Source organism: Sapajus apella, unplaced genomic scaffold (genome assembly GCF_009761245.1).
Source record: "Sapajus apella isolate SASKATOON/1434 unplaced genomic scaffold, GSC_monkey_1.0 scaffold22, whole genome shotgun sequence".
Classification (NCBI taxonomy): Eukaryota; Metazoa; Chordata; class Mammalia; order Primates; family Cebidae; genus Sapajus; species Sapajus apella.
Window position 1 is genome coordinate 8093459 of NW_022436962.1, and position 13492 is coordinate 8106950.

Sequence of the window (13492 nt, forward strand, 5' to 3'; positions counted from 1 at the left end):
CTCCCAAAGTGCTGGGATTACAGGCGTGAGCCACCGCGCCCGGCCGACGTGTGTTAAGTTTTTAAGGGCTGCGGAAGGTCTGCCTTAGAGGCACTTGAGTGCTTGTTTGAAAATGCTCGTGTTGGAGCCACACCAAAACTTCCAGATAGTATCGAGATAGGGCTCAGAGAAACGTGTGTATGTGTTTTGAGACGGAGTCTCACTCTGTCACCCTGGCCGGAGTGCAGTGGCGCGATATCCGCTCACTGCAACCTCCACCTCCCTGGCTCAAGCGATTCTCCTGCCTCAGCCTCGGGAGTAGCTGGGAATACTGGCGCACGCCACTGCACCCAGGTAATTTTTTTTTTTTTTTTTTTTGGTATTTTTACCAGAGACGGAGTTTCACCTTGTTGATCAGGCTGGTCTCGAGCTCCTGACCTCGTGATCTGCCCGCCTCGGCCTCACAAAGTTCTGGGATTACAGGCGTGATCGACCGCAGCCAGCCCTAATTTTTGTATTTTCAGTAGTGAGGGGGTTTCACTATGTTGGCCAGGCGGCTCTGGAACTCATGGCCTCAAGTGATCTGCCCGCCTCGGCCTCCCAAAGTGCTGGGATTACAGGCGTGAGCCACTGCTCCCGGCCTGGCATCTCTTGATGACTGTTGAATAGGCGACATTTAACCTGAGACTAAGGTTTAGGATGAATCAGTTTTCTGCAAAACTCACAGTGCTCCAAATGAAGGAACAATGTGTGCAAAGGCCCTGTTTTAAAACTGAAAGATCAGTGTGGCTGAGGCTTAAGACTGAATAGAGCAAGGTAAGACTGAAAAGGTGCTGAGGCGCTAGACCATGTGTTTCATCTTACAGCAGTAGCAAGCTGTTGACCAGGCCCTGACACTATAGGATTTTTTTGTTTGTTTGTTTTTCCTTTTTATTGAGACAGAGTCTCAAAAAAAGTGGGCATGTGCCACCATGCCTGGATAATTTTTGTATTTTTAGTAGAGGTGAGGTTTTACCATTGTGGTCAGACTGGTCTTGAACTCCTGACCTTGTGATCTACCCATATTGGCCTCCCAAAGTGCTAGGATTACAGGTGTGAGCCACTGTGCTTGGTCAGAATTTTTTTTCTTTAAAAAATGCTTTTGGCAGGCTGGATGAGTTGGTGCATGCCTGTAATACCAGCACTTTGGGAGGTTGAGGCGGGTAGATCACCTGAGGTCGAGAGTTCGAGACCAGCCTGACCAATATGGAGAATCCCCATCTCTGTTAAAAATACAAACTTAGCCAGCCTTTGGTGGTGCCTTTCTGTAATCCCAGCTACTTGGGAGGGAGGCTAAGGCAGGAGAATCACTTGAACCTGGTACGTGGAGGTTGTGGTGAGCCAAGATCATGCCATTGCATTCCAACCTGGGCAAGAAGAGCACAACTTCGTCCCAAAAAAAAAAAAAAAAAAGTATTTTTTTGTAGTGTACAGTTTCAGTGGGATTTAGAAAGACTAGGATAGAATTTATTGCAGTGACCCAAGCAAGAAATAACACTTTTTGGTTTGGGGAAGTGGTCATGCAGATGGAGAGAAGGGAAGGTTTTGAGTTATTTGGGAAGTATAAATCTACAAGATTGGGTTATGGATGTGATAATAGAGGCAAAGGGAGAGATTGAGGATTAAACTTTCTGGTGTGAGCAACTGAATGTTACTACTAAACAGCAGCATATTATAGTGGAAAAGTGTAAGTTTTTCCACTTATATGGAAAAACTTGCCAAGTTATTTGACTTCTTTAAGCCAAATAGTTTTCTCTTTTAAAAGCAGGTAACTTGGGAGGCCAAGGCAGGCAGATCACGAAGTCAGGAGTTCAAGCCCAGCCGGGGCAATATGGTGAAATCCCATCTGTACTAAAAATGAAAAAAAAATTAGCTGGGCCTGGTGACATGCGACTGTATTCCCAGCTATGTGGGAGGCTGAGGCAGAAGAATTGCCTGAACCTGGGAGGTGGAAGTTGCAGCGAGCGAAGATCCTGCCGCTGTACTCCAGCCTGGGCTACAGAGAGACTCTGTCTCCAAAAAAAAGAAAAAAAGGCTAGGGGGTACGGTGGCTCATGCCTGTAATCCCAGCACTTTGGGAGGCCCAGATGTGTGGATCACCTGAGGTCGGGAGTTCAAGACCAGCCTGACCAATATGGAAAAGCCCCATCTCTTTCAAAAAAAAAAAAAAAAGGAGGGTGGCGGGTGACAGTATGTAACTGGTGTATTCAAAAGGAATTTCAACTGACTTCATTTTTCGCATAAAATCTTGACAGTGCCATTGCTTATAATGTTTTCTCTCCCATTCTTTTTGGTATATATGTATTTTTTTAAAGCTATTAAAAGTAGATCTTCACCAACTTGTGCAGTATGCTCCCATTTTAAAGTCCTTCCACTCCTATTTTCCCTCTCTCTGATTCCTCCTCTGCCTGGCAGTCAAAAGTAGTTTTTTCTGCTCTGAATTTCCATGGCCCTTAAATCAGTATCTTTTTAATGATACAGAACTTTGTGTTGGGTGTTAAAGTAATGTAAGAAACCTTTATTTTTGTTTAAATTCTTCAAAGTTGCCAAGTGGTCAATTCCTGTGCCTACGAAGGTACTTAACCACCATGGCTGGGGCTCTCTTCCTGAAAATCATTCTTGAAGGAACTATAAAGGGAAAATACTGGAGAAACACACATGGTCAGTTTCAAACTGGATGGAAGTTGGGGGTAGGAGGTGGAAGGCAGCAGCTGACCTGAAACAGCAGTTAGCCAGGCATGGCTGTGGGAGAATAAAACCATTGGGCAAGGCAACTATTGAAATATTGCTCTAGTTTCTCCCCTGCTTCATTATCTTGGAATTACCCTTTTCCACATCTGCCGTAACTCAGAGCCCTAGTCCACTTCTCTCAAGAGTTAATCAGGGTATAAGAGAAGCCCATACTTGTGAAGAGTAGGGGGAAAACAGGTGGTGACTGACTTCAGGCAATCGCTTCTCTGTGGCTTACCCTCTTAATCCTTAGGTCTTGCCGGATTCCAATCATAATGCTGCTTCTGCCTGGGAAATGAAAGTTGAAGCCCTGATATGAGTAGTGATTATGTGAGATGGAGAGTGATTATGGCTTTCTACTTTACTGATAAGGACTAGAGTCTGGATTTCACCTATATTTGCTTGTCACAATAACTGATATCTGTCTTCTGGGTAAAAATAACAGATAAGCAAAGATATTTTAAGAGAAAACATGCAAACTTCATTGAAATAAATATTAGAACAAATGGACTAAGAGTTTATAGGTAGACTGATAATCATCCTAAAAGAAATAAGGGAATATGTTGGCAATTTGAAATAAAAATATAAGTGGAGACCGAGAGAACCAAACAGAAATAGTAGACATGAAAAATACAGTGGTTGAAATAAAGAACACTGGCCGGGCATGGTGGCTCGTGCCTGTAATCCCAGCACTTTGGGAGGCTGAGAAGGATTGCTTTTGCTCAGAGTTTGAGACCAGCCTGGGCAACGTAAAAAAAACTAGCTGGGTTTGGTGGTAAATGCCTGTAGTCCCAGCTACTCCAGAGGCCAGGGTGGGAGGCTTGCTTGAGTTGGGGAGGTCGAGGTTCCAGTGAGCCTTGATCACGGCACTGCAGTCCAGCCTGGGTGACAGAGTGAGACCCTGTCTCAAAACAGCTGTATACATTCTGTTTTTTATTCCATGTGTAATGTTATGGAATCACAGATAGAATAAATAACAGAATGGATACAACTGAGGAATGAATTAGAATTTTAGAAGGAGAAAATCTAGAACAAATTAAAAATATAAATGAAAAGATAAGAGTAGGCATAGAGGTACTGACATCTGATAAAAGTCTTTGAGAAAAATAAAAAGGAAGTATTGAAGAAATAATGGAGTAATTCTCTCCTTTACAATAAAAAAAAAAAAAAAAAAGAAATACCTCAGATTCAGAGGTCCCTTACAGTGCTAAGGATGAGAGATAAGGAATCTGACTCTTAGATACGTTACAGTCAAATTTAAGGAAATCAAAGCAAAAGAAAATCGTGGGGGCCTCAGAAAAGGTCATATACAAAGGAGCAAAACTAAATTGACTTCAGAGTTTTCAACAGCATCACTAAATGCAAGAAGACGAGAGTGTTTTCAGAGTGTTAAAGGGCAAACTAGAATTTTATAGCCAACCGCATAAGTTTAAATAGGAGGGAATGATAAAAATATTCTCAGATATGTGAGGTCTTGGAACCTTCACTACACAAAAGACCTGCATTGAAAACAGTGCTGGATGAAGTATTGAGATACTCAAACCTGAGAACAATTACAATAAATATATGAAGTAAAGATAGTCTGATTCCTTGGTCTTGTTTATTGACTTAAAGGCCAAGGCAAAAAACCAAAAAAACAAAAACGAAGAAAGGACAAAAAATACATATCTACGTCAGAATTTAGAATCCATGTGATGTTATGCTAAAGATCTTTTTTTTTTCTTTTTTTTTTTTTTTTTACTCGGCTCACTGCAACCTCTGCCTCCTGGGTTCAAGCGATTCTCCTGCCTCAGACTCTTGAGTAGCCGGGATTACAGATGTGCGCCACCATGCCCGGCTACCTTTTTTTTTTTTTTGGCAGAGACGGTTTCACCGTGCTGGCCAGGCTGAGCTTGAACTCCTGACCTCGTGATATGCCTGCCTCGGCCTCTCAGAGTGCTGGGATTACAGGCATGAGCCACAGCACTCACCCTTTTTTCTTTTTTTTTGTTTTTGTTTTTGTTTTTGAGATGGAGTCTTGCTCTGTCACCTAGGTGGAGTTCAGTGACATGATCATGACTCACCTGCAGCCTCAACTCCCCAGGCTCAAGTGATCCTCTCACCTCAGCCTCCTGAGTAGCTGGGACTGCAGGTGTGCTTCACCATGCTGGACTAATTTTTATATTTTTTTGTAGAGTTGAGGTTTTGCCATGTTGCTCCGGCTGGTCTCGAACTCCTGGACTCAACAATCCACTTACCTTGGCCTCCCAAAGTGCTGGGATTACAAGCGTGAGCCACCACACCCAGCCTAAAATTCTTATTTTAGGGAGACATGCAGGTTTTTAAAAAGGTAGTGACATATCGGAAAGAAACAGAGTAAGACAAAATGTTAAATTATAAGATGGTGAAAACATCCATATTTATCAGTTACACTAAGTGAACTAAGCTTACCGTTAAAGGTAAAAACAAGCCAGATTAAAAAGAACCCTAAAGTCTAGCTACCTCTTACAGGCCACACCTCTCAATACTGCCACATTGGGGCTATTAAAACCATAGTAGAGAATAAAAGATTGTTTAAGCCATGTACCAGAATGTTAATAAAAGACTGAGCATCCTAAGTCCATAAATCTGAAGTCCTTTAAAATCTGAAACTGACATGATGCCCACAGTGAATTGCTCATTGGGACATTTTGGATTTTGGATTTTTGGATTAGAGATGCTCAGCCAGTATGTGTGATGCAAATATTTCAAAATCTGAAAAAAAATCTAGAACTGGAAACACTTCTGGACCCAAACATTTCCAGTAGGGATAGTCAACCTGTAGCACTGTTCATAACAGTAAAACCCTAAAAAACAACTCAAATGTTTATCAAATACAGGATATACAGAAGTCAAATGAAAAATGAATAAAAGTAGGCTACAACATGGATGAACTTTGACCATGCTAAGTAAAATAAGCCAGACATAAAAAGGACAAATGTATAATTTTACCTATATGAGGTACCTAGACTGGGCAAATTCATAGAGACAGAAAGTAGGATGGTGGTTACGAGGTGCTAGAGAGGAAGCTAATGGAGGAACTATTTAATAAGAGAGTTTCAGTTTGGGATGATGAAGTTCTAGATGGAGATGGATGGTGGTGATGGTTGTATAACATTAGGAATATACTTAGTGTCACTGAATTGAACACTTATAAATGGATAGAATGAGTTGGGTACAGTGGTTGACACCTGTAATCCCAGGGCTTTGGGAGGCCAAGGCGGGAGATTGTTTGAGGCCAGGAGTTTGAGACCAGCCTGAGCAGCATAGTGAGACTGTGTCTACACACACACACCAGCTAAAGTGTGCTGGTGCCCCTCCCCCCCCACACACAAACACATTAGCTAAAGTGTGCTGGTGCCAACCTATAGTCCTAGCCACTTGGGAGGCCGAGCCAGGAGTTGAGCCTAGAAGTTTGAGGTTACAATGAGCCTGAGCAACAGAGTGAGACCCTGTCTCTTAAAAAAAAAAAGTTAAAACTAAATTTTAGTATGTATAGTTTACCATGATAACAAAAATCTATAAAAAATGAATTTTGATGTGACAGTAGGAATTAATCTATTTTAGCGGAACAGAATCTCCCAAATTACACGCAACATCACTGCTTTTTTTTTTCTAAGAGCAACTAAACCAAAAATATTTTTTAGGAATCCGTTTTGATCAGTAAAACGTATAAAAAGGAAAGCAAGGGAAATGAAAACAATAGGAATCAGGATGATTATTGCAGGAAGGCAGCAGAATGGGATGGGGGATGTTATGGTTAAATATAGGTTATTGTCAGACATCCTAGTTTGTGGATGATGGTTGCATTATTAAAAATAAGGCCAGGTGTGGTGGCTCACACCTGTAACTCCAACACTTGGGTTAAGAGGATCACTTGAGGCCAGGAGTTTGAGACTATTCTGGGCAACATAGCAAAAACCTGTCTCTACAAAAAAAGTGAAAAAAATTAGCCAGGTGTGGTAGCGCATGCCTGTAGTCCTAGATAATCAGGAGACAGAAGTAGAAGGAGGGCTTGAGCCCAGGAGGTTGAGGTGGCAGTGAGCTATGTTTGTGCCACTGTACTCCAGCCTGGAGTACTCCACTGTACTTCCAGTACAATGCCCTGTCTCAAGTTATAAAAAGGTAAACATAAGTAAAATGGGCCCTGTGTGGATGAACAGAGTATGTCTTGAATAAAAGAGGTTAATTCTGTGCACTTGAGGTCTAATGGGGAAAAATGCTGCTAAATGGGGATGTTAGTGCTTGTCTGAGTTTGAAATCTCGACTCCAATACTTACTCATTGGGTGATCTTGGACAAATAACTTATGTTTCTCTTTCCTGCTGTATAAAATAAGGATAATGTCTACATAGTAGGGCTATTTTGGTATTAAATGGGTTTATATGTATGTCTGGTACATCGTAGGCTTGATGAGCCTTTACCATTTGTTTCAATTATCTAATGCTATGGAATAAACCACCCCAAAACTTAGCGAGTTGAAACAGTCATTTTATTTTTCATTCAGTGGAGCGACGGGTTGAGTTGGATAGTTTTGGTGTTCTTGTGGTTTGTCATGCAGCTGTAAGTCAGGTGGCAGCTGGGGCTGGAATGTGTGTGATGGTTCGTTGTGTTTCCTTTCTTTCCTTTTTTTTTGGACACCTCAAGACCGTTGAGTGAGTGCTTTGTTGTAGTCAGGTGGCAACTGGGGCTGGAAGATGTGTGGTGCTTTGGAGGATACAGCTAAGAGTCGGGCTCAGCTGGGCAACTGCATCTCCCTCTCCTTGTAGCCTTTTTGCATGGTCTCCAGTAGGGTAGCCAGATTTTGGGCACCTCCAAAAGTACAAAACAACCTGCCAGGCCTGGAATTGTCACATTATCACGTGCTGCATTCTATTAAGTCATAGAGCCAGTTAGGGAGCGTGGTTCATTGGGAGCCATTTTTGGAAACTACATATTATTATTAATGTTTCCATCTACCATGTTGCTCTACCACGTATATAGTTTAGATACTGGGAATGTATAAATAAATAGTTACAAATTCCTGCCCACTTGAAGCTTATGTTTTACATAATAAATAAAGTATATCGTGTTTTTGGTTGGTAATAAGGTTGGTAGGGAAAAATAAAGCAGGGAAGGAGATAGGGCATAGAAGTGGTTGGGAGTTTTAGTTTTCAAAATGACTGTTCACGTGAGGCCTTGTTGACAAACTGTCATTTGAGCAGAGACAAAAAAAGGGATAAGAACTGGAGGGCAGGCTGGGAATGGTAGCCTAGTCCTATAATCCCAGGGATTACAGCACTTTGGCTGAAGGAGGAGCCCAGGAATTTGAGACCAACCAGGGCAACATAGCAAGACCCTGACTCTACAAAAAAATAAATTAGCTGGACATGGTGGCTTGCACCTGAAGTCCCAGCTTCTTGGGAGGTTGAGGTGGAAGGATTGCCAGAGCCCAGGAGGTTGAGAGGCTGCAATGAACCATGATTGTGCCACTGCACTCCAGCCTGGATGACAGAGTGAGACCCTATCTCTAAAAGAAGAAAGTGAATGAGGAAGTAGGGGATGAGATCAACAGCCACACATTAAAAGCCAGCTTTAAAATTACTTTTTTTCTTTTGGGCATAAAGCTTTTAATTTTTTTTTTTTGAGACAGAGTTTCGCACTTGTTACCCAGGCTGGAGTGTAATGGCGCAATCTCGGCTCACCGCAACCTCCGCCTCCTGGGTTCAAGCAATTCTCCTGCCTCAGTCTCCTGAGTAGCTGGAACTACAGGCGTGTGCCACCATGCCCAGCTTATTTTTGTATTTTTAGTAGAGACGGGGTTTCACCATGTTGACCAGGATGGTCTTGATCTCTTGACCCCGTGATCCACCCGCCTTAGCCTCCCAAAGTGCTGGGATTATAGGTGTGAGCCAAGGCACCCGGCCCCATAGCTTTTAAATTTTAAGTTGTGCTTGTTTTCTATTTGACTTCCTATTTTGTAGCAAAGGAAGGTAATAGGAGAGGGAGGAATTTATATTTTGTTACAGCTATAAGCCTTTTCAGAAGCATGAGGGATTGTGTTTTATTCAACCAGTGTATTTATTGATTGTCTTTTTTTTTTTTTTTTTTTTTTTTGAGAGGGAGTTTCCCTCTTGTCACCCAGGCTGGAGTGCAATGGCAAGATCTCAGCTCACTGAAACCTCTGCCTCTCTGGTTCAAACGATTCTCCTGCCTCAGCCTCCCGAGTAGCTGGGATTACAGGCATGTGCCATCACGCCCAGCTAATTTCGTAGTTTTAGTAGAGACAGGGTTTCACCATGTTGGCCAGGCTGATTTTGAATTCCTGACCCCAGGTGATCCACCCTCCTCGGCCTCCCAAAGTGCTGGGATTACAGGCATGAGCCACTGAGCCTGGCTAATTGTCTTAAAATTTAAAAAAAATTTTTTTGGAGACAGGGTATTACTCTGTCACCCAGGCTGGAGTGCAGTGGCAAGGTCTTGGCCCACTGAGATCTCCACCTTGCTGGTTCAAGCGATTCTCATGCCTTAGCCTCCTGAGTAGCTGGGATTATAGGCACATGCCACACCCAGCTAGTTTTTGTATTTTTAGTAGAGACAGGATTTCAACATGTTGCCCGGGCTAGTCTCAAACTCCTGACCTCAGGTGATCTGCCTGTCTTAGCCTCCCAAAGTGTTAGGATTACAGGTGTGAGCCACTGCGCCTGGCCTATTGATTGTCTTTCTAAGATTCTTTTACTCTTTCCCTGATGTGGCTTGTTAGTAATCAATTTTAATAATTATTGCCTTTTTGTTAGAAAAACAGTGTGAATGAAGGTTAACTCAAGCAAGTTTATTTGAAAATCTATTTTCTGGCCAGGTGCAGTGGCTCATGCCTGTAATCCCAGCACTTTGGGAGTCTGAGGTGGGCGGATCACAAGGTCAGGAATTTGTGACCAGCCTGCCTAACGTGGTAAAATCCTGTCTCTACTAAAAATGCAAAACTTAGGGTGTGGCGGTGTGCGCCAGCTACTCAGGAGACTGAGGCAGGAGAGTCGCTTGAACCTAGGAAGTGGAGGTTTCATTGAGCCGAGATTGAGCCACTGCACTCCAGCCTGGGTGACAGAGCGAGGCCTCATTAACAAACTGTCAGACTCCAAAAAAGAAAAATTAAGGCCGGGCGCGGTGGCTCAAGCCTGTAATCCCAGCACTTTGGGAGGCCGAGGCGGGTGGATCATGAGGTCAAGAGATGGAGACCATCCTGGTCAACACGGTGAAACCCTGTCTCTACTAAAAATACAAAACATTAGCTGGGCATGGTGGCGCGTGCCTGTAATCCCAGCTACTCAGGAAGCTGAGGCAGGAGAGTTGCCTGAACCCAGGAGGCGGAGGTTGCGGTGAGCCGAGATCGCGCCATTGCACTCCAGCCTGGGTAACGAGAGCGAAACTCCGTCTCAAAAAAAAAAAAAAAAAAAAAAAAAAAATTAAAAAATCTATTTTTCTTCTCTGTAGCTTTTTTTTTTTTTTTTGATAATAGGCAAAAGATTTTCATTAACCTTTCTTTCAGTTCATGCTACATCTTTTCCTTGATGCTATGTGTCCATCTTGGTTTAACCCGTTTTGTAGATTTATAATTGCCATGTTCTTTTTGGGGTTGATTTAAAAGCTGTTTTAACTGGAACTGAAAGTGTTGACTTTTAGTTTACTGTGGTCCTCTGTGAAGACATGTTCCAACATGTTTTAGAGGTTTTCCTACAAGTCTTGTTGGAATCTTAAACCTATGACTCACCTTGGTAAATCCCCAGTCTTGCATCTAGAGAGGGCTCTGCCCGATAACCATTGGGAAGATAAGGATTTGACTTTCAGCTAAAACAGTTTACTCATTCATTAACATCATCGAGGAGGTTGAAGCATGTCTGAAACTGTTTCTGTTTCAGGCTTCACCTGACAGAAGCATGGACGATTCTTATACTTAATTAAATTCTTCGGTTTGGCAGGATCTGAACTAGAAGGTTGTCTGAAGATATGCAGAACCTCAGCAAGGGTATACAGCATTTGTGTAGGGTGCTCCATTTTATGTGTCATATTTGTTTTTTACTTCTGCTGGTTGCCTTTCTGTGAATGCTAAATAGGAAATTTTCTGTGTTAGAATAGATTTTACAAAGTTTTTTTTTTCTATTTAGTTTTGCCAACAGACTGCAGTTTCTTCACTGCCAAAATGACATCATTTTCCACCTCTGCCCAGTGTTCAACATCTGACAGTGCTTGTAGGATCTCTCCTGGACAAACCAATCAGGTAAATCATTTTGGGTGTTTCTAGTTTTTTTTTTTTTTTTTTTTTTCTTTAAGGTTTAACTGGCTCATGACTGTAATCCCAGCACTTTGAGAAGTCAAGGCAGGAAGCTCGCTTCAAGCCAGATGTTTGAGAACAGCCTTGGCAACGTAGTGAGCCCCCTGTCTCTACAGAAAATTTCTAAAAAAAAATAAATTAGCTGGGTGCAGTGGGGTATGCCTTTAGTTCTAGTTACTTGGGAGGCTGAGGCAGGATGATCACTTGAACCCAGGAGTTCGAAGCTGCAGTGAATTACAGTCACAACCACTGCACCCAAGACTGGGCAAGAGAGTAAGACCTTGTCTCTTTTTTAAAAATAGGGGGGATGTGGGAGTGTTGCTGGGTGAGGTGGCATATACCTGTGTTCCCAGCACTTTGGGAGGCTGAGGTAGGCAGGTCTCTTGAGCCCAGGGGTTGATACCAGCCAGGGAAACATGGTGAAACCCCCTATCTACAAAAAAATAGAAAAATTACCCAGTATGGTGGTGTGCATCTGTAGTCCCAGCTACTCTGAAGGCTGAAGTTGAGCTGGGGAGATTGAGGCTGCAGTGACCTGTGATCACACCACTGCACTGCAGCCTGGGCAGCAGAGCAAGACTTTGTTTAAAAAAAAAAAAAAAAGTGGGGGAAGCTGTTTAAAGAGGTTCTTTTGTTCCATAGTTTCAGAAACCTACTTGAAATGTAAATAGCACATTTATTTATGTTTACATTAGGTACGACCAAAACTGCCACTTTTGAAGATTTTGCATGCAGCAGGTGCGCAAGGTGAAATGTTCACTGTTAAAGAGGTAAGCCATAAAATTCTCAGTTTTAAGAATAGTTGGCCAGGCATGGTGGCTCACGCCTGTAATCCCAGCACTTTAAGAGGCCGAGGTGGGCAGGTCACGAGGTCAGGAAATCGAGACCATCTTGGCTAACATGGTGAAACTCCATCTCTACTAAAAATACAAAAAATGAGCTAGGTGTGGTGGCACATGCCTGTAATCCCAGTTACTCACGAGGCTGAGGCAGGAGAATTGCCTGAACCTGGGAGGCAGAGGTTGCAGTGAGCGGAGATAGTGCCATTGCACTCCAGCCTGGCGATAGAGCGAGACTCCGTCTCAAAAAAAAAGGAACAGTGGGGCCGGGCGCGGTGGCTCAAGCCTGTAATCCCAGCACTTTGGGAGGCCGAGGCGGGTGGATCACAAGGTCAAGAGATCGAGACCATCCTGGTCAACATGGTGAAACCCCGTCTCTACTAAAAATACAAAAAATCAGCTGGGTATGGTGGCGCATGCCTGTAATCCCAGCTACTCAGGAGGCTGAGGCAGGAGAATTGCCTGAACCCAGGAGGCGGAGGTTGCGGTGAGCCGAGATCGCGCCATTGCACTCCAGCCTGGGCAACAACAGCGAAACTCCGTCTCAAAAAAAAAAAAAAAAAAAAAAGAACAGTGTAGAAATATAAGCCAGTGAATGAGTAATTTTGAAATCAGGCCTCAGTTCTATTCCTTAGGTATCAGAGGGGCAACTTTTACTCTGTTTTAAAGACAGTTAAGTTGAATATCATATTTCCTTTCTTTTGAAGCGTGTTGTAAGATAAACATAAGATGAACCATGAATTCATTGAATTAAAATGCAGAGCAAATAAGGATGAAAAAGACACTTTTTGGGCCTGGCACCGTGGCTCACGCTTGTAATCCCAGTATTTTGGGAGGCTGAGGTGGATGGATTGCTTGAGCCCAGGATTTTGAGACCAGACTGGGCAACATGATGAAACCTCATCTCTAGAAAACATACAAAAATTCATAAGCCAGGTTGAGTGGAGCATGCCTGTAGCATCGCTTGAGCCCAGGAGTTTGAAGTTTCAATGAATTATGATGGCAACCACTGCACCACAGGCTGGGCAAGAGAGTGAGACCCTCTCTCTTGAAAACAAAAACCAGAAACCTAGTTGTGGGGGGAGGGGGACGACCCAGGGGCAGGCCACTGGGCATGGTGGCTCACACCTGTAATTCCAGCACTTGGAAAGTGTGAGGCGGGTGGATCACTTGAGCCCAGGAATTTGAGACCAGGCTGGGCAAAATGGTGAAACCCCGTCTCTAAAATAATAGGAAAAGTGGGTAGGCGTGGTGGTATACCCCTGTAGTCCCAGCATCTACTTGGGAGGCTGAGGTGGGAGGATCGCTTGAACCTGGAAGGCGAAGGTTACAGTGATGGGCACTCCAGTTTGGTTGACAGATGAGACCCTGTCTCAAAAAAAAAGGACACTTGGATGTATAGGCTGTATTTTGAGGCAGGAATTAAATGCAGCAGTTTTCATTATTTTTTGTTCTTTTTTTTTTTTTTTTTTTTTTTTTTTGACAGTCTCCCTCTGGCACCCCGGGGGGACTCTGTGGCGCCCTGTTGGGTCTTCAGGGGGGGGTCCCCGCATTTTTTTAATTTTTTTTTATATAGAGAT

At 43.2% G+C, this 13492-nt stretch overlaps 1 protein-coding gene across 11 annotated transcripts in view; it reads left to right on the forward strand.

Moving 5' to 3' along the window:
* Window positions 1–13492, forward strand: part of MDM4 (MDM4 regulator of p53) — a 36819-nt gene that overhangs the window by 681 nt on the left and 22646 nt on the right. For 8 of the 11 annotated variants that reach the window (XR_004272152.1, XR_004272153.1, XR_004272154.1 and 5 more), the window contains exons 2-3: window positions 10907–11019; window positions 11769–11843. Coding sequence is in view for 8 of the 11 variants with exons in the window: in XM_032288896.1 (XP_032144787.1) it covers window positions 10907–11019; window positions 11769–11843 (188 nt within the window). In the remaining 3 variants the exon portion in view is untranslated. Of the gene's footprint in view, window positions 1–2192; window positions 2680–10240; window positions 10783–10906; window positions 11020–11768; window positions 11844–13492 lie in introns of those variants that run through there. The other 3 variants (XM_032288890.1, XM_032288892.1, XM_032288893.1) reach the window with 3 other exon arrangements.